At 41.6% G+C, this 20,488-nt stretch overlaps 1 protein-coding gene across 2 annotated transcripts in view; it reads right to left on the reverse strand.

Moving 5' to 3' along the window:
- Nucleotides 1-20,488, reverse strand: part of DYM (dymeclin) — a 337,094-nt gene that overhangs the window by 311,913 nt on the left and 4,693 nt on the right. For both annotated transcript variants that reach the window (XM_024204114.2, XM_024204113.2), the window contains exons 2-3: nt 14,058-14,129; nt 8,391-8,580 (exon numbers count right to left, since the gene is read on the reverse strand). In XM_024204114.2, the coding sequence (XP_024059882.1) occupies nt 8,391-8,530 (140 nt within the window). In that variant the 5' untranslated portion in view covers nt 8,531-8,580; nt 14,058-14,129. The remainder of the gene's footprint in view (nt 1-8,390; nt 8,581-14,057; nt 14,130-20,488) is intronic.

The raw sequence follows: 20,488 nt of genomic DNA on the forward strand, positions 1-20,488 counted from the left end.
TCAGTATTATTAAGCTCTCCTCATATGGAAGCTGTTCCATAAACCAAATCACTTTTTTGCCCTTTTCTGTACCTTTTCGAATTCCAATGTATCTTTTTTGAGATGGGCAGATCTGCATGCAATATTTAAGATGTGGGCATATCATGGATTTATATAGAGGCAATATGAAATTTTCTGCCTTCTTATTTATCCCTTTCTTAATGATTCCCAACATTGTTCGATTTTTTGACTGCCGCTGCACATTGAGTGGATGTTTTCAGAAAACTATGCTCAATGAATCCAAGATCTTTCTTAACTGGTAACAGCTAATTTAGAACCCATCATTTTATATGTATAGTTGGGATTATGTTTTCCAATGTGCATTATTTTTCATTTATCGACATTGAATTTCATCTGCCATTTTGTTTCCAAGTCACCCAGTTTTGTGAGATCCCTTTGTAACTCTTCAGTCTGCTTTGGATTTAACTAGCTTGAGTAGTTCTGTATCATCTGCAAATTTTGCAACCTCACTGTTTACCCCTTTTCCCAGATCATTTATGAATATGTTGAACAGTACTGATACTGATACAGACACCCGGGGGACACTACTATTGACCTCTCTCCATTCTGAAAACTGACTGTTTATTCTTACCCTTTATTTCCTATCTTTTAACCAGTTACTGATCTAGGAGAAGACCTTTCCTCTTATCCCATGACAGCTTACATTGCTTAAGAGCCTTGGGTAAGGGACCTTCTCAAAAGCTTTCTGAAAATTTAAGTATACTATATCCACTGGATCCCCCTTGTCCACATTCTTGTTGACCCCCTCAAAGAATTCTAGTAGATTAGTGAGGCATGATTTCCCTTTACAAAAACCTTGTTGACTCTTCCCCAACAAATCGCGTTCATCTAGGTGTCTGATAATTCTGTTCTTCTCTATAGTTTCAATCAATTTGCCTGGTACTGAAGGTAGGTTTACCAGCCTGTACCTGCCAGGATCACCTTTGGAACCTTTTAAAAAAAAAAGTCACATTAGCTATCCTCCAGTCATCTGGTTCAGAAGCTGATTTAAGTGATAGGTTACATACCACAGTTAGTAGTTCTGCAATTTCACATTTGAGTTCCTTCAGAACTCTTGGATGAATACCATCAGGTCCTGGTGACTTATTTCTGTTTAATTTATCAATTTGTTCCAAAACCTCCTCTAATGACACCTCAATCCGCAGCAGTTCCTCAGATATGTCACCCAAAAAGAATGGCTCAGGTTTGGGAATTTCCCTCACATACTCAGCCATGAAGACCGATGCAAAGAATTCATTTAGTTTCTCCGCAATGGCCTTATCGTCCTCAAGTGCTCCTTTAGCATATCGATTGTCCAGTGGTCCCACTGGTTGCTTAGCAGGTTCCTGCTTCTGATGTACTTAAAAAAAATTTTTTTTTGCTGTAACTTTTTGAGTCTTTGGCTAGCTGTTCTTCTAATTCTTTTCTGGCCTTCCTAATTATATTTTTACACGTCACTTGCCAGAGTTTATGCTCCTTTCTATTTTCCTCAAAAGGATTTAACTTCCACTTTAACGGCTTCTATTACTTTGTTGTTTAGACACAGTGGCACTTTTTGCTCCTCTCATTATGTTTTCTAATTTGGGGTATACATTTAAATTGAGCCTCTATTATGGTGTCTTTAAAAAGTTTCCATGCAGCTTGCAGGGATTTCACCTTTGCCACTGGAACTTTTAATTTCTGTTTCACTAACTTCCTCATTTTTGTGTAGTTCCCCTTCTGAAGTTAAATGCTACTGTGGTGGGCTGCATTGGTTTCCCTTTCCTTTCCCCCCACCCTCCCACACACAGGGATGTTAAATTTTATTACATTATGGTCACTATTACCAAGCAGTTCAGCTATATTCACCTCTTGGACTAGATCCTGTGCTCCACTTAGGATTAAATCAAGAATTGCCTCTCCTCTTGTGGGTTCCAGGACTATCTACTCCATGAAGCCATCATTTAAGGTGTCGAGAAACTTTATCTCTGCATCCCATCCTGAGGTGACATGTACCAGGTCAATATGGGGATAGTTGAAATCCCCCATTATTATTGATTTTTTTATTTTTATACTCTCTCTAATCAACCTGAAGATTTCAGTCACTATCACCATCCTCGTTAGGTGGTCAGTAGTATATCCCTTCTGCTATATTCTCATTATTCAAGCATGGAATTACTATCCATAGATTCTGTGGTACAGTTTGGTTCATTTAAGATTTTTACTTCATTTGACTCTACGCTTTTTTTCCACAGATAGTGCCGCTCCCCCACCCAGCACGACCTGTTCTGTCCTTCTGATACATTTTGTACCCTGGTATTACTGTGTCCCATTGATTATCCTTATTCCACCAAGTTTCTGTGATGCCTATTATATCAATTTCCTCATTTAATACAAGGCACTCAAGTTCACCCATCTTCATATTTAGACTTTTTATATACACATTTGTATATAAGCACAAGGAGTTTATAGAAATAAGCAGAAAAGCCTGAAATAAGATTGTGTTCCACTGGACTGAGTATGACAGGGAACTGGCTTTGGAAGCTACTCGAACATCTTCTCTTCTGCAGAAGGAAGCCAGGAAAGTGTCTGATCAATGGTATGATTGAGATGGAGTTAGACAGCTCGTGACAAGATCTTTTATATTTGTGGAGATGAGACAATCCTTTCAGTTGCATTGGTAAAAACATGCTTAAAAATAGGCAGAAAGAAATGGACAGAAGACAAAAAGCAATTGGCCTTGTGTTGGGGATTAAATGTGAACTCAAAGGGCTGGGTTCACTTTCAATACTACTTCTAGGATTCTCCACAAGTCTGATATGGGAGTAGTGAAGAACAGCAGAGCCAAGCTTTGTACTGTTACCCTAAAGCCAGGATAGACTTTTTGCCCTGTTCCCAGTTGTCCAGCAAAAAAATTTCAAACTTCAAAATGCCACTAAAGATAAAAATAATAAAATATTTTTCATGATTAAGTGCTAGGAAACAACTGTGATGAATACTCCCTTGTACTCACACCCTACACCAGAGGTGGCCAACCTGTGGTTCCGGAGCCACATGCGGCTCTTCAGAAGTTAATATGTGAATCCTTGTATAGGCACCGACTCCGGGGTTGGAGCTACAGGCACCCACTTTCCACTGTGCCGGGGGTGCTCACTGCTCAACCCCTGGCCCTGCCACAGGCCCTGTCCCCACTCCACCCCTTCCTGCCCCCTCCCCAAGCCTGCAGTGCGCTCGCTCCTCCCCTCTCCCCCCCAGAGCCTCCTGCATGTCACAAAACAGCTGATCGAGGGAGGGGGAGGGAGGCACTGATCGGCGGGACTGCCAGTGGGTGGGATGCGCTGGGGGGGTGGGGAGGAGAAACTGATAGGGGGCTGCTGATGTATTACTGTGGCTCTTTGGCAATGTAGATTGGTAAATTCTGGCTCCTTCTTAGGCTCAGGTTGGCCACCCCTGCCCTAAACACTATTGTAATAATCTTTATACAAAGTATGTCCTGTGAGGTATCATTTGAAAACTCATAATTTGCTGATCAGTATTGTCCTGATAAAATGTGCGTGACAACACTGTTTCAGATTCCACTTTATGATGTTATTAACACACGTTCCAAACACTCCAGCCCTGCCCAAAGTCAGGTTTGTCCTAAACGAAAGAAGGAATGTGTGCTTGTCTTAATTTGCATTTAAGAAGTAAACAAAGTCATCAAGCAGGGAGGGAAAACAAAGGAAGCTCAAATAAGGGGGGGGACGGGACAGCAGGGAATATCCTTCCACATAGATTCTTTGTCTCCTGGTCCTCAGCGGGAAATGATTTTCAAGGGGTGGACTGAAATTAGTAAAAGAAAGAATAAATACCACAAGAGACCCTCCCCGCCCCCATTCTTTCTGACATTGCATTTACTGCACCTGAAAAGACAAAGGAAGCAGCGGTTGGACTCTGAGGCAGGGGTCCTGACCTAAAGAGTTTGGTCAGTAAGACTGCTGAAAGCATGTGGTGAGAAAACTTTGTTTTGAATCCAATGTAATTTGTTAAATTAGGCACCAGTAAGCATTCTATCTCTATTTTTCTTGTAATCATTTCTGACTTCTATGCCTCATTATTTGTAGTCACTTAAAATCTCCCTCTTTGTAGTTAATTTCTTTTACAGTTTTATCTAATCCAGTATGTTCAAGTTAAAGTGTCTGGGTAACTCCATTTGGGGTAACAAGTTGTGTGCATATTATTCCCTTGAATGAATAACAGACTCAATTGGGGAAACTTTTGGGATAGGGGGAGCCTATACAGGAAGGATGGGCTCCACCTAAACCAAAGTGGAACCAGACTGCTGACACTTAAAAACTGCTCTGCAACCTTTTTAATGTTAAACTAGGAGATGGGGGAAAGCCGACTGCTGCAGAGGAGCATGTGGATCGAACAGAGACTTCTCTTAGAGGAGAGTCTATTGATAGAGATTCTCTAGGTTATAGTCAGGAGCAGAAGATGGAAGAGGATAATGTAAGGGCCAGATCAGATGAGAAACATTCACATAAAGAATTGGACACTTCAGAAAAGGGCAGACAAATAAACAGTGACAAGTTTTTAAAGTGCTGGTACACAAATGCTAGAAGTCTAAATAATAAGATTGGTGAACTAGAGTGCCTCGTGTTACAGGAGGATATTGATATAATAGGCATCACAGAAACCTGGTGGACTGAGGACAATCAATGGGACACAATCATTCGGGGTACAAAATATATCGGAAGGACAGAACAGGTTGTGCAGGGGAGGGAGTGGCACTATATGTGAAAGAAAATGTAGAATCAAATGAAGTAAAAATCTTAAGTGAATCCACATGTTCCATAGAATCTCTATGGATAGTAATTTCATGCTCTAATAAGATATAACATTAGGAATCTATTATCGACCACCTGACCAGGACAGTGATAGTGATGGTGAAATGCTAAGGGAAATTAGAGAGACTATCAAAATTAAGAACTCAATAATAGTGGGGGATTTCAATTATCCCCATATTGGCTAGGAACATGTCACCTCAGGAAGAAATGCAGAGACAAAATTTCTCGATACTTTAAATGACTGCTTCTTGGCGCAGCTGGTACGGGAACCCACAAGGGGAGAGGCAACTCTAGATTTAGTCCTGAGTGGAGCGCAGGAGCTGGTCCAAGAGGTAACTATAACAGGACCGCTTGGAAATAGTGACCATAATATAACAACATTTAACATCCCTGTAGTGGGAAGAACATCTCAACAGCCCAACACTGTGGCATTTAATTTCAAAAAGGGGAACTATGCAAAAATGAGGAAGTTAGTTAAACAGAAATTAAAAGATACAGTGACTAAAGTGAAATCCCTGCAAGCTGCATGGGCGCTTTTTAAAGACACCATAATAGAGGCCCAACTTAAATGTATACCCCAAATTAAGAAACACAGTAAAAACTAAAAAAGAGCCACCGTGGCTCAACAACCATGTAAAAGAAGCAGTGAGAGATAAAAAGACTTCCTTTAAAAAGTGGAAGTCAAATCCTAGTGAGGTAAATAGAAAGGAGCATAAACACTGCCAAATTAAGTGTAAAAATGTAATAAGAAAAGCCAAAGAGGAGCTTGAAGAACGGCTAGCCAAAAATTCAAAAGGTAATAACAAAATGTTTTTTAAGTACATCAGAAGCAGGAAGTCTGCTAAACAACCAGTGTGGCCCCTCGATGATCGAGATACAAAAGGAGCGCGTAAAGACGATAAAGCCATTGCGGAGAAACTAAATGGATTCTTTGCTTCAGTCTTCACGACTGAGGATGTTAGGGAGATTCCCAAACCTGAGCCGGCTTTTGTAGGTGACAAATCTGAGGAACTGTCACAGATTGAAGTGTCACTAGAGGAGGTTTTGGAATTAACTGATAAACTTAACATTAACAAGTCACCGGCACCGGATGGCATTCACCCAAGAGTTTTGAAAGAACTCAAATGTGAAGTTGCGGAACTATTAACTAGGGTTTGTAACCTGTCCTTTAAATCAGCCTCTGTACCCAATGACTGGAAGATAGCTAATGTAACGCCAATATTTTAAAAGGGCTCTAGAGGTGATCCCGGCAATTACAGACCGGTAAGTCTAACGTCGGTACCGGGCAAATTAGTCGAAACAATAGTAAAAAATAAAATTGTCAGACACATAGAAGGACATAAATTGTTGGGCAAAAGTCAACATGGTTTCTGTAAAGGGAAATCGTGTCTTACTAATCTATTAGAGTTCTTTGAAGGGGTCAACAAACATGTGGACAAGGGGGATCCAGTGGACATAGTGTACTTAGATTTTCAGAAAGCCTTTGACAAGGTCCCTCACCAAAGGCTCTTAGGTAAATTAAGTTGTCATGGGATAAGAGGGAAGGTCCTTTCATGGATTGAGAACTAGTTAAAAGACAGGGAACAAAGGGTAGGAATAAATGGTAAATTCTCAGAACGGAGAGGGGTAACTGGTGGTGTTCCCCAAGGGTCAGTCCTAGGATCAATCCTCTTCAACTTATTCATAAATGATCTGGAGAAAGGGGTAAAAAGTGAGGTCGCAAAGTTTGCAGATGATACTAAACTGCTCAAGATAGTTAAGACCAAAGCAGACTATGAAGAACTTCAAAAAGATCTCACAAAACTAAGTGATTGGGCAACAAAATGGCAAATGAAATTTAATGTGGATAAATGTAAAGTAATGCACATTGGAAAAAATAACTCCAACTATACATACAATATGATGGGGGCTAATTTAGCTACAACGAATCAGGAAAAAGATCTTGGAGTCATCGTGGATAGTTCTCTGAAGATGTCCACGCAGTGTGCAGAGGCGGTCAAAAAAGCAAACAGGATGTTAGGAGTCATTAAAAAGGGGATAGAGAATAAGACTTAGAATAGATTATTGCCCTTATATAAATCGATGGTATGCCCACATCTTAAATACTGCATACAGATGTGGTCTCCTCATCTCAAAAAAGATATACTGGCACTAGAAAAGGTTCAGAGAAGGGCAAGTAAAATGATTAGGGGTTTGGAACGGGTCCCATATGAGGAGAGATTAAACAGGCTAGGACTTTTCAGCTTGGAAAAGAGGAGACTAAGGGGGGATATGATAGAGGTATATAAAATCATGAGTGATGTGGAGAAAGTAGATAAGGAAAAGTTATTTACTTATTCCCATAATACAAGAACTAGGGGTCACCAAATGAAATTAATAGGCAGCAGGTTTAAAACAAATAAAAGGAAGTTCTTCTTCACACAGCGCACAGTCAACTTGTGGAACTCCTTGCCTGAGGAGGTTGTGAAGGCTAGGACTATAACAGCGTTTAAAAGAGAACTGGATAAATTCATGAAGGTTAAGTCCGTTAATGGCTATTAGCCAGGATGGGTAAGGAATGGTGTCCCTAGCCTCTGTTTGTCAGAGGGTGGATGGAGATGGATGGCAGGAAGGAGATCACTTGATCATTACCTGTTAGGTTCACTCCCTCTGGGGCACCTGGCATTGGCCACTGTCGGTAGACAGGATACTGGGCTAGATGGACCTTTGGTCTGACCCAGTACAGCCGTTCTTATGTTCTTAGTTATTTGTACTGTCCAGGAGAGAGCTGGGAAGTACAGGACATACATTTCTGGGGGAAAAATCTAGGACCAGGGATGTGATGGGGTCACCCTGCAGCATAATCAAGGCTGGTAAGAGCCGAGTTGTGGCTGGCTGGCTCACACACCCCGACATAGCTGGGAGAGACTTACATGCTGGAGACCATTTGTGAGCAGTCCAGGCTGGAGGCTACAGCAGCAAAGCATTGTAAAAGGCTCCCCCAGGCTACAAGACAGGGGTGACACAGCTACTCATTAGTCTGGATTATATCCTGGCATGTCACAAGAACATAAGCTATAAGGGACCCTATCCAGTAACAAACTTACAGCCCAATCACCTGAGATGCTGAATACCCTCAGCTCCCATTAAATTCAATGGGAGTTTAAGGGACTCAGCACTGGCAGGATGAACCCCATAACTTCATCATTGCTTTAATTTGCTTGAGCTGAAAGCTATAGGTCCTGCAAAGGGGGCACCATCTGTTGTTCTTCAGCATTTCCAGGGGCCTATTTAGAAAAACAGTGTTATAGACCTATTGCTGACCTTTCTTAGCTGTGAGGAGAATGAAGACTAATTACAGCTGCAATGAGGAAAAGAAGCTGCAAGAATGAGAGAATATGGTGGAACGGTACTCCAACAGCCCACGCTCAGGTGGACTTTCCACATGCCTACCAACTCCCAAAAAGAGAGGAAAAATAAGTCTATTTTGCATTCAGATTTATTTGGCACCATTGCTAATGTATTTGTCATAAATGTTCAGTCCTTCAGCAAGCATCCTCTTACCTGCTTGTTGGGGCAGTAAAGCTAAAAGAAAGCAGCTGATTCCAGAATGGGTCATTCTCAGAGACAGCCTCGGCTCCCGATAATCTTTTTAAGTACTCATTTTCTGGGAGCTCACAAATGCTGCTACTGTTTGCACCCATTTTCTTATTTTGTAAATTCCTTTTTAAAGCTTCATTCCTTCAACAGAAGCCTACAAAAAAGAAAGAGAGGAAATATTTAAATCCTAATAACAGGAATACACATCTTTGGCACGTGTAAGGGATATACAGAACTTACCAAACTAGAAACCAATAAATCTCTAGTTCCAGAACTACAACAGTTGCTGAAAAGATATAAAACCGAAGAGCACAGGAGCAGGCTGGAATAGTTTGCTTTCAGCAGTTTAGGACAGTAAGATATAGTTAATATCCAAATTTTAAAAAATTGATAGGCATACATTCCAGGCCTTCTCCACTGAATTTTTCATAAGCTGTGGTCAGAGAGAGAACACATTGACACAACAGCTGTAAGCAAAAGGGAAAGTAGCAGGAAATCTACAATTTAAGCAGGCACATTAGTTAGAGCACTATTCAAAAATTTAGCATTTTCAAAGTCGTGCACAGGTACTCAGGGTACATCTACACTACACACTATTGGAAGAGATGTACGTGTCTCTACACGCAGCAATGAAAAGCAGTCTGTGATCACATTGCACTGTGTAGCTACCCAAGTCAGTGAAAGTCTCTAGCACAGGAGAGATGGCAGAGAATTGCTTCAGCAGCAACCTGTTGCAGAAGCCTTTCACTGTGGCAAGGCTCTGGCAAGGGGGGCGGGAGGGGGTAGTCAAATGGGAAAAGGTTAAAACTTTCCCCACTGCTTCTTCCCTGCCAAAGCCTTTCCCCACTGCCAGAATCTTTCCCTGCTGTGGGGAAAGTCTCCAGCTACAGGGAGGCAGCAGGGAAAGCAGCAGAGAGGCAGTGGCACACTACACTGCTAAAAATAGCAATATAGATGGGGAGGCATAGCTTGGGCAAGTAGAGAGCTGTGTAGGATATGTACTCGAGTACATACCCACACTCTTTCGGAGTGTCTTTACCTACCTAAGCCATGCCTCACCGTCTACACTGCTATTTATACCCGTGCTAGGGGATACACGCTATGCACCGCCAAAAGCAGCATGCAATGTAGACAATGTAGACCTTGGGTATGTGACTGCCATAGGCAAGAATGGGAATCAGGCAACTAAATTCCTGTGAATCACTGATGATTTTCCCCTTCTCTATGTTCAAAACCACATCAAGGTCACAGATATTATCACTTCTAGGTGAATAATTTAAATCTAGATCAGGTGACAAGCCCCCTAGTGTCATTAATGTCTCATAGCTATTCGCTGACCTATGTGAAATGAGTTGGTTAGCCCTAATCCAGTTGTTAGTGGAAAGATCTAAGACCAAATGTTCATAAAGAATTAACTCATTTTCAGAGGTGATACCTGCAGAACTAGGTAGCAGCACACTGTAGGTTATATGGGGAAATAATCACATTATCATTGGCTGAGCTGTACCTGTTCTGTGTATAAAGGGAGGACTTCATTCTTCCAGACTGCCAATTATGCTTTCACATTTGTAAAAATGTTAACTAATTAATCTACTAGAGAAGTAAGAAACTAGCCAAGTGCAACTGAACCTTAGAATAAGATATTTGGATTAAAAAGGAAACATATGAAGACCCAATAAAAGTAACTTCACCAGTCAGTCAGTAATCCAAACCATTCTAAAAGCTGAATTAGCACTTAACAAAATACCCCACCCCTACAGACATAGCACCTTTCCGCTGAAATTTCATACAGTTCCACAAACTGAGCTATATAACGCTGGGTCCATACTTGGAGAAGAGACTTTCAAGGAACACCTCTGGACAGGTGATGCAGAAAGAGACACTGGCAATCAGTAAGGGCACTCTTTCCTCTGACTCCACATTGAACCAATGACCAGCATACATTCATGGTGCTCTGTTTTACTGGAGGTGCCATCTTTCAGATGAGATGAAAAACAAGGTCTTAACCTCATTAAAAATCTCATGGATCTTTAATAAGAGTATGCGTGTTAGAATTCAGTTAAGGCACTGCAGGTTAACTCTGATAATTATATTCTGCCTACCTACACTCCCCATGAAGTTTCAAATGGATATGCTATTCTTCATGTCCTGCCCTAAACCCGTGCACTGTTAAATGCCTGCTATGTTTCATTTCAGAAGTGGGTGCACTTCAGGGGTGGTAAAATGATCCCTGTACAGAATGTATAACTATTTACGTTTGCAAACTGGTTTGTCATCCTCTGGGTTAAGAGGTGCTATTGTGGAATCCTGCATGCTGGTTGGGTGGCAACAGGGTAAGGGTTTATATGCATAAGTGATAGTAGGAGATGATCAGCGTCTTGAATGATTTCACTTAACAGTAATGGGTTTTTTATTGTGTTTGTGTGTCACTTGCCCATGAACTTCTCTAAACTATCGCCATGGCAATACCTCTTACTAAGAGACTTTCACTGCTAGAGTAATACTAGTTTTGAAATTGATACAAAATAAAAGATAAAACAGAAACACCAATTTCTTTCATTTGCAAAGATACTGGCATGGCACATACTGCAGCAGGACAAATGTTCCTTCACTCAAAGAGAGATGCTGCCCACCACACACATAAATAACTGATGGAATATTATATAAGGCTTCCCCAAATACATGAAATAGATGCATGACTCCTTGCAGAAGTAAAAAGGGAATGTCCGTTTCTTCATAAAATTACAATTGTTTAATTTTATTATTTTTTCAAGAAAAAATATAAAAGCAAAAACAATATAACTAACAAGACATTTAAATTAATACAGCAATCATTATTACCAATGTCGGGACAAAGAAATACAAACACAAATCTGTTGCTTTATGCTTTTAGCATCTGGTTTTGTTTGTTTAATGCTGGCCTCCAACCAGCTAACTTATCCTACAAAGGAAGTGTCACACTGGACCAGACCCAAGGTCCCAGCTAGTCCAGTATACTGTCTCCAAAAGTGGTCAGAACCAGATGCCTCAGAGGAAGGTGTAAAAACTCCACAGTAGTCAGACCAGTAAGTAGATCAGGTCCCATCCTGATCTCTAATAGTTAAAGATTGGCTTAAGCCTTTAGCATGAGGTTTAAAATCCCTTCCACAACATTTTTTTAGCATTACCTATTGAAACTTTGTATATTTGATAGCCATATAAATGCAAAGGTAAATAATTTTTCTTCCCATTATACTGGAGCAATACATGCGAGACCTTTCCACCGTTTTGTATACAAAAATCTGTCCTGCTTCAACAGTCTGTGTACTGGAATCAAGGAGCTGAATTTTCTAGTAGAGCATCCCTCAAATAGCATGTCTTCATTTCTTTCTTTTAAAAAAAAAAAATGGAAAGGGTTTTTCTCTCCTTCACTAAATTTACCTGGGTCTTTTGGTCAGGCCCGCAGCCACTACCATCACCAAATATGCCCAGGCCAATTCTTTCTCCCCCACCTTCCTCTTCCCTCTTAAGCTTTGCTGTTGCTGTTATTACTGGTAAGCACCCTCTTGCAGAGCAGAGGATGCATAGAAGCTTTGCCACAGCAGCAATGTCTTAGAGCAGTGGTGCCCAAACTTTTCCTGTTGTGCCTCCCCTTATCAGTAATGGAATCTGTCTGCGCCCTCACTCCATTACTGCACAGCCAAGGCTTCCTCAGCAGAGGAGCTTAGGTTCAAGGCAGAGATGGGGGTGGAACTGGGGATGGGGGAAGAGCTGGGGATAGAGGTGGAGCTGGCCGGGGGGCAGAGAGGGCATGACGGCAGAGCTGAGCTGCAGGCAGAACAGAGCTGCGGCTGGGGCTTGGTGCAGAGTGGAGCTGAGGGGCGCTCCTTCCTTGCCCTCCATGGGGGTTGCCCGGGCCCTGCCACATGCCCTCCCGAACATTCCTCCACCCACCCCTAGGGATAGGATATGTACTCATATGTATGCCCCTGGGGGGGCATGCCCCACAGTTTGGGGACCACTGCCTTAGCGCGATCCAGCTGGCCATCAACAAACCAATGAAACTGACTAGGCACAAAGCAAGGAAACTGAAAATAAATGGAGAAAACAAACATTTTCTCTACAATACTTTTCTTCGCATAATTTTAGAGATTACTTGTCATAAGTACTAATGTTCGCATGGAATTGTGATTTCCAAGTTGATGTGGTCCCTTTGATACGCTAAAAAATCTAGCTCATGTAAAGCAGTTTCCCTTCTCAGAGAGATTGTTTCAGGTTGTCTGCAGACTCAGGCAGAGAACACTGCATCCATAAAACTTTAAAAACATGAACTAAATGTACATTCACAACTATGAAGGCTACAAGAGGGTAAGGGTATTAATGAAAACGTTGTAACAATCACAAATTAATAGATTCTAAAGACAGAAGGGACCACTGTGGTCATCTAATTTGCCCTCTTGAATAACACAGGCCACAGGACTTCCCTGAATTAATTCCTGTTTAAAACTAGAGCATATCTTTTCAAAAACCATCCAGTCTTGATTTTAAAAATTGCCAGCGATGGAGAATCCACCACAACCCCTTGATAAGTTGTCCCAATGGTTAAAGATTTGCACTTTATTTCCAGCGTGAATTTGTCTAGCTTTAGCTTCTAGCCATTGGATCTTGTTACAGATGCCCCCCAGGTTACGCAAACCCAACTTACGCAAATCCGCACTTACGTAAAAATTTCCGTAAGCTAGATATAGGAGTTGTTGGTTTTGGGGGGGGGGGGGGGGGTTGCGCATAATGGTCGGGTATACGTTTCCAATTTACGCAAAATTCAAGCTATGCAAGGTGTTCCGGAACGGAAAGCTTGCGTAAGTCGGGGAGCGCCTGTATACTTTTGGCTGATACAGTGAAGAGTTGGCCTACTATCAAATTTCTGTTCCTCATGTAGGTACTTAAGTGATTAAGTCACTTCTTAATCTTCCCTTTGTTAAGCTAAATAGATTGCGCTCCTTGGGTCTATCACTATAAGGCATGTTTTCCAATCCTTCAGTCATTCTCGTGGCTCTTCTTTTAACCCTCTCCAATCTATTAAGATCCTTCTTGAATTGTGGACACCAGACATGGACACTGTGTACCCATAGTGGTCACACCAATACCAATCTGAATTTGAGTCTATCATGTAGGCTGTATAATTCCAACATAAAGGCTGGATCTAGCCTCCAAGCCACGTGTTTTGACACAATTGTATTAGCATATTAAACATATACTGATTATAATCTAACATTCAATCTAATGCAATACTGGATCGGCACTCTTACACTAGGCTTGCACTTCTACTCAGAGACCTACAAGAATTCAGTCAACTAATGAGGGCAAGACTGAGGGACAAACAGGAACAGCTGATTATTATACATGAGGTGGAAAAGTTCAGGAACGTACGTAAAGATTGCATATAAATTGTATATTTTTGACTATATCTCTTACAATTGAAGTGATGGAAGAAGGGTAAGGGCAGAGATTGTATTGTGTGTTTGTACATCACCTAGAACAGTACCACTGATTGGAGCCTCTGGGCAATGCTGTTATTAATAAGAGACTAACTTTTCCACATTTGAAATTAATCAGAATTTCAGTTTATACGTAATAAGAAGTGCTTCTTACCTTTGGAACTTGAAGGTTGCCAGAATGAGCCAAACCGATGCTCTTTTCCTTTAAACAAGGTAGATTAGAGCACTACAAAAAATGAGAAAATAAAAGATATCTATATAATACTGTGTATTCAGCATTAATCGAGCAGTTATACTAAGACGTCAAAGTATTGATTCACTAAGTGAGCATATTGGTACTCTGAGAATTATTCTTTATAGAGCACATTTCATCTGGAAACATTATATAGTTAATGAATAACCATTCTATATTCACTAGTGCATTCTATTTTATGATCATATAATCCTAATGCAAACCTTGCCATCAAGTTAGTGGCAGGTTGCAATACAAAGAATTCCCCAGGCAGCAAGGCCCAGAAGAGCATTTAAAGGTCTCAGTTCAGACATTCGTATTTTCTTCCACATTATCGTACTCATCCATTATGACCATATCATCTCACTCGGAATTTCTTGTGATTATTCATATTGCAATAGCACCTAGATGCCTTGATCAGGATCCATTGTGTTAGGTACTGCACAAACATGGCCCCTATCCCAAACAGCTAATGAGAGTAGGTCTCACAGAATAGTCCAATTGACTGTCTTCATTTAAACTACTCAGGTGCATAGTTACATGTGTAAGTGCTCGCAGAATCAGGGCCTACGTTTATAGTTCACTGGCTCTCATGAGTCTATTGCATAAAGTTTTAACTTCTTGCCTTTGCCTTTAAGCTTCTGTATAATTGTCCCTGCCTAGATAGCCAATCGAGTCTCATCACACCTTACGCATCCTTGAATCTTCTGCTCCACCAACGAGGCCAGCTTTACGCTCCATTTGTCTGCTTCTCACCATGACAATGCTTTATTCACATACACCCCCAAATATGGAATGCCCCTCATTGTGATCCATCAAGTAAAAACTCTCAAGATTCACTATTCCTACTATTCTCACAAGAAGTAAGACAATTATTATTATTATTATTATTATTATTAACAAAAAAAAGTCTAAGTGAACCAAGGCTAGATGGATCTTTGGTCTGACCCGGTACGGCCGTTATGTTCAAGACGGATAAATGCCTCGAGGACTGACTGCATGACCGTATTGCTGTAACCTTTGTCCTTCCTTAACCCAGCCCCTTTCTACACACCCCAACTCACCATATTTTGAAGTTAGACTCTAAAATTCTTCACAAGGAGGGACCACATCGCTTTGTGTGATCGGCAAAGCATCTAGCCCACTTTGGGCATGGTGTGACTTGTTTTATTATCCACAAGTTTTAGTTGCTGTTTTTCTTCCAGTTCTAAAACACTTCTAGATTTTGGAAGTGAAGTCTCTGCAATGACTTACTCTAATTTTTAACTCACTTCGATGCAAGGAATACCAGTATCATTTATGCTGAACAATTTTACAGCCCGGCCCTTTTAAAAGTGAAATGAACTGTCAAGTGACCTGTGCACTACACATAGGCATTAAAGACAAATAAAGTAGGGAGAAGTTTGCAATAGAAAGGGATCTTGGGCATGTAAAGCTTTTACAAGAACACTGTCAGCTGTAAAGCTGTACAATTCAGAGCTTCAGCTTATCTCAAACTATATAGGCTACACTATTTGCTTTCTGCTCACTCCCATGTGCAGCAAACTTGGAAAAGAATTTGCCACAAAAATAACTAGAAGTCACAACCCAAGGTCTATGGCAGCTCATCAGAGCTAAAGGAACCCCCCACCCACCCCAAGTGTCCTTGATGCCACTGCTTTTCCAACCAAGATGTGAATGTCATGGTTCCCCTGATCAGTGTTGTCTGTGGACTTGTCTGACACACTGAACTTGTGCAGTGCTCCACTCTTGCATGTAGGCTTAGTTTGGTTTGGGTTTTTTTGACGGGGAGGGGGGGCTTTTTGGCACCATTAACAAGGAAGAGGGATGCAGGAATCTCAATGAAAACTCTCTTCCCTTAGTAGATGCTGCTAACTTGTGCTAGAGTCCCAGTGGTTCTCAAACTTTTGTATTGGTGACCCCTTTCAAATAGCAAACCTCTGAGTGCGACCCCCCTTATATTTTAAAAAAAACGTTTTTTATATATTTAACACCATTATAAATGCTGGAGGTAAAGCGGGGTTTGGGGTGGAGGCTGACAGCTCGCGACCCCCCATGTAATAACCTCCTGACCCCCTGAGGGGTCCCAACCCCCAGTTTGAGAACCCCTGTGCTAGACAATCATTACAAACCAACTTCATGCACTTATCCAGCAGTAGCAGGAGAGGTGGTGAAATGCTGCAAGCGGTGTACAGTAACTCCTCGGTGGTCCCAGTTAACGTTGCGTTGCTGATCAATTAGGGAACATGCTTGTTTAAAGTTGTGCAATGCTCCCTTCTAATGTCATTTGGCAGCCGCCTGCTTTGTCCACTGCTTGCAGGAAGAGCAGCCCGTTGGAGCTAGCTGGTGGGGGCTTGGAACGAGGGTGGACCAGCAGCCCCCCCCATCAGCTCCCCGCTCCCCTAAGTTCCCTGTGCAGCAGCTGCCTGCAGTTCAGCTGTGTCCCTCCCCCCACTGCCATGTGCTGCTCCTGCCCTCTGCCTTGGAGCTGCTCCCCAAGACTCCTGCTTGCTGTGCGGGGGGGAAGGGAAGAAGAGGGGGGCTAATGTCACGGTGTCCCCCCCCCACTCCTGCACCCCACTTACCCCATCGTCCATAGAGCAGGGGGGACACAGGACAGGGCTTTGCTGGCAGCAGCTGTGGTCTCAGCAAGCTGATCTAATCTAACAAGGCAGTGTACTTAAAAGGGAAATGCGCATATCTCTCTCCCCTCCCTCCATTCCTGCTGCCTTGTAGAGTGTCAGAGTTAACCCTTGAGGGCTCAGCCAATTGCTCAGTAAGGCATTCCCTGGGAAATATCCCACCCTCTGACTCCTCCTCCACCTCAACCAAGCTTCACAATCATCATCACTGTGTACCAGTATTAAATTGTATATATACACACACACAATATATATTATATAGTCTTTTGTCTGGTGAAAAAAAATTCCCTGGAACCTAACCCCCTCATTTACATTAATTCTTACGGGGAAATTGGATTCGCTTAACATCGTTTCGCTTAAAGTCGCATTTTTCAGGAACATAACTATAACGTTAAGTGAGGAGTTACTGTAGTTACGGGTTGCCTTCTGTGCAACTATCAGGGTGGATTTGATTTAAATCAATTTGATTTAAATCATGATTTAAATAACTAGTCAGGAAGATTCGATTTAATGATGGATTTCTACATAATTGTTGGTTGTTATAACCTTAATACGTATTCTTCACAACTCAGAGATAGATAAGACCAAAACTGGGTCTCTTTTACCGCCTGCTGCCATTATAGGTTTTCCCTTTTAGTGAGAAAATGGTATGGTAAATCTCAAATCAATGAAGGCTACACTCAGAAAGACCCTCAAGACTTCTGGAACATGCTGCTCAAACAGTTTCATTTTTCTTTCTACTGCCTGTCCCTCCCCTCTCACATTTATCTCCAGACTTCTCCTCCTTATCCCGATCTATTCTGCCCCCAACAATCTTCTTTTCATTGAACTTTTTGAAACTGAACTTTTAGAAAGAGGTAAGGGATTGACTCTGTGTACACAAATTTGAAGAGGGACAACAGGATTGAGGTCTGTTATTTCTCAACTCTATATATTTATTTATTTGAAACATTTTTGCTGTTAACAAGCATGTTATCTCTGGAAACACAAATCCACAGTTTGAGAACCGCAAAATTAAGCATCTCTGATGGTATCTTCTAGACTTAGCACTGAGTCCCATTGGGTAGATAGAAAGATTAACCTAAATAATCTATACAGAAGCCCCTGGAACCACATAACATTGGGTCCCTAATCCATGAACTATTGGAACTCACTTACAAAACTTTTCTTAAACATTACATGAATATTGTCTCCTACTATAGAATTAGAATTTATAATCCCTATTCCATGATGAGATATCTTTGAGCTATAAGGTATCTTCAATAAAACTATCTTTAGATAGGTTTTTTCCTCAAAAAGCATTTTATCAAATAAATCCGATTGAAATAAAAAAAAAACTGATTGAAATAAAAAAAAAAACCATTGATTTTTATCCACCCTGGCAACTGTCATGATTGTCTTGTCCACAGTTCAGTTTCTGTTCCTATTAATTCAATAGGCCCCCAGGGACTTTTCCCATTTTACCTGTGCAACAGTTCAACTAATGCTTTGGCAGCACAGAATATTCCCATGCTCCATTAGCCCTTTGAACAAGCAGCCCCTTTCACCACAATATCCTAATGAGCTGAAAACCAATGGTCACCAACCCATCGATCGTGATCAACTGGTCGATCCTGGAGCCTCTGCCAGTCGACTGTAATCTCCGCGGCCGGCAGCACAGCGGGGCGCAGGCAGGCTGCCTGCCTGCCATGGCCCCAGGCCACTCCCGGAAGTGGCTGGCTGCTGGCACGTCTCTGTGGGCCCTGGGAGGAGGGGAAGGGGTGAGGCAGTACCGCACACGGTCCCTGCCCCCAGCACCGTCCCCACAGCTCCCATTGGCCGGGAACCGTCTCTGTGGCCCCTGGGTCTGCTCGATAATTATCCAAAGCAGTGTGGACCGATGCACATTCATTTTCATTATCTGAGTCAGATGCCACTAGCAGAAAGTTGATTTTCTTTTTTGGTGGTTGGGGTTCTGAAGTTTCCACATTGGAGTGTTGCTCTTTTAACTCTTCTGAAAGCATTTTCTACACCTCCTCCCTCTCAGATTTTGGAAGGCACTTCAGATTCTTAAACCTTGGGTCAAGTGCTGTAGCTATTCTTAAAAATCTCACAGTGGTACCTTCTTTGCGTTTTGTCAAATCTGCAGTGAAAGTGTTCTCAAAACGAAAAACATGTGCTGGGTCATCATCCGAGACTGCTATAACATGAAATATATGGCAGAATGCGGGTAAAACAGAGCAGGAGACATGCAATTCTCCACCAAGAAGTTCAGTCACAAATTTAATTAAGACTTTTTTTTTTAAACCAGCATCAACAACATGGAAGCATGTCCTCTGGAATGGTGGCCAAAGCATGAAGGGGCATACGAATGTTTAGCATATCTGGCACGTAACTACCTTGCAATGCCGGCTACAAAAGTGCCATGTGAAGAACCTGTTCTCACTTTCAGGTGACATTTTAAATAATAAGCGGGCAGCATTATCTCCTGTAAATGTAAACAAACTTTTCTGAGCGATTGGCTGAACAAGAAATAGCAGGGAGTGGAGTTTTACATTGTTTTGTTTTTGAGTGCAGTTATGTAACAAAAAAAAATCTACATCTGTAAATTGCACTTTCACGACAAAGAGATTGCACTACAGTACTTGCATGAGATGAACTGAAAAATACTATTTCTTTTGTTTATCATTTTTACAGTGCAAATATTTGTAATAAAAATAATAATATAAACTGAGCACTGTACACTTTGTATTCTGTGTTATAAATGAAATCAATATATTTGAAAACGTAGAATAACATCCAAAAATATTTAATAAATTACAATTGGTAGTCTATTGTTTAACAGTGTGATTAAAAGTGCGCTTAATTTTTTTAATCGCGCTTAATTTTTTTGAGTTAATCGCGTGAGTTAACTGCGATTGACAACCGTAATTTAAATCCATGTGTTCCATCCCCTGAACTGAGGACTGATTTACAGTTTAGGAATATGGTACCCACCCATATAATAGTACTGTGTCTTCACTGTTTATTTTTGTTCAGTAATTGGAAAATAAAAATTTGAGGGCTATCACAATAATAGGGATGACATTTCAAATGCATGAATTTGTCCAATTCTCTTTTCTAGTGATTACCTTAAAAAAAAAACAATTAAAATTATTATTGTTGGAAGCATTCCTCAACATCAGAATGGTTGCTTACTACTGTATGAAAATTCCAGGGCAACTTTGTCCATCTCCTTCTTTACCTACTACACACATGTATCTAGAAATAAATTAAATTTCAAAACATTAACATTTCACTTTAAATTATGATTAAAACCGGCAGCTCCGTATGATGTAAATGCCAAACCAAGCACTATGTGGCAATCCAAGCAGATTTACCCAGGTTAGAGATGGCGCTTTCCAGAAGAGACTCCCCTTCATACAAAAGCTGTAAGTATACCTCTACCCCGATATAACGCGGTCCTCGGGAGCCAAAAAATCTCACCGCCTTATAGGTGAGACCGCGTTATATTGGGTTTGGGCCGGTACGGTGTATTGGCAAGAGCCAGTATGCCGTGCTGGACTGGACCGGCTTCCCCGGCGGTGATTTAAAGAGCTCAGTGCTCCAGCTGATGTGGGGAGCCCCGGGCCCTTTAAATCACCGCCGGAGATCCAGCAGCGGGGCTCGGGCGGTGATTTAAAGGGCCCGGGGCTCCCCGCAGCGGCTGGAGCCTCTGGCCCTTTAAATCAC

The sequence above is a fragment of the Terrapene carolina genome, unplaced genomic scaffold (genome assembly GCF_002925995.2).
Source record: "Terrapene carolina triunguis isolate 2854851 unplaced genomic scaffold, T_m_triunguis-2.0 Scaffold69, whole genome shotgun sequence".
NCBI lineage: Eukaryota > Metazoa > Chordata > Testudines > Emydidae > Terrapene > Terrapene triunguis.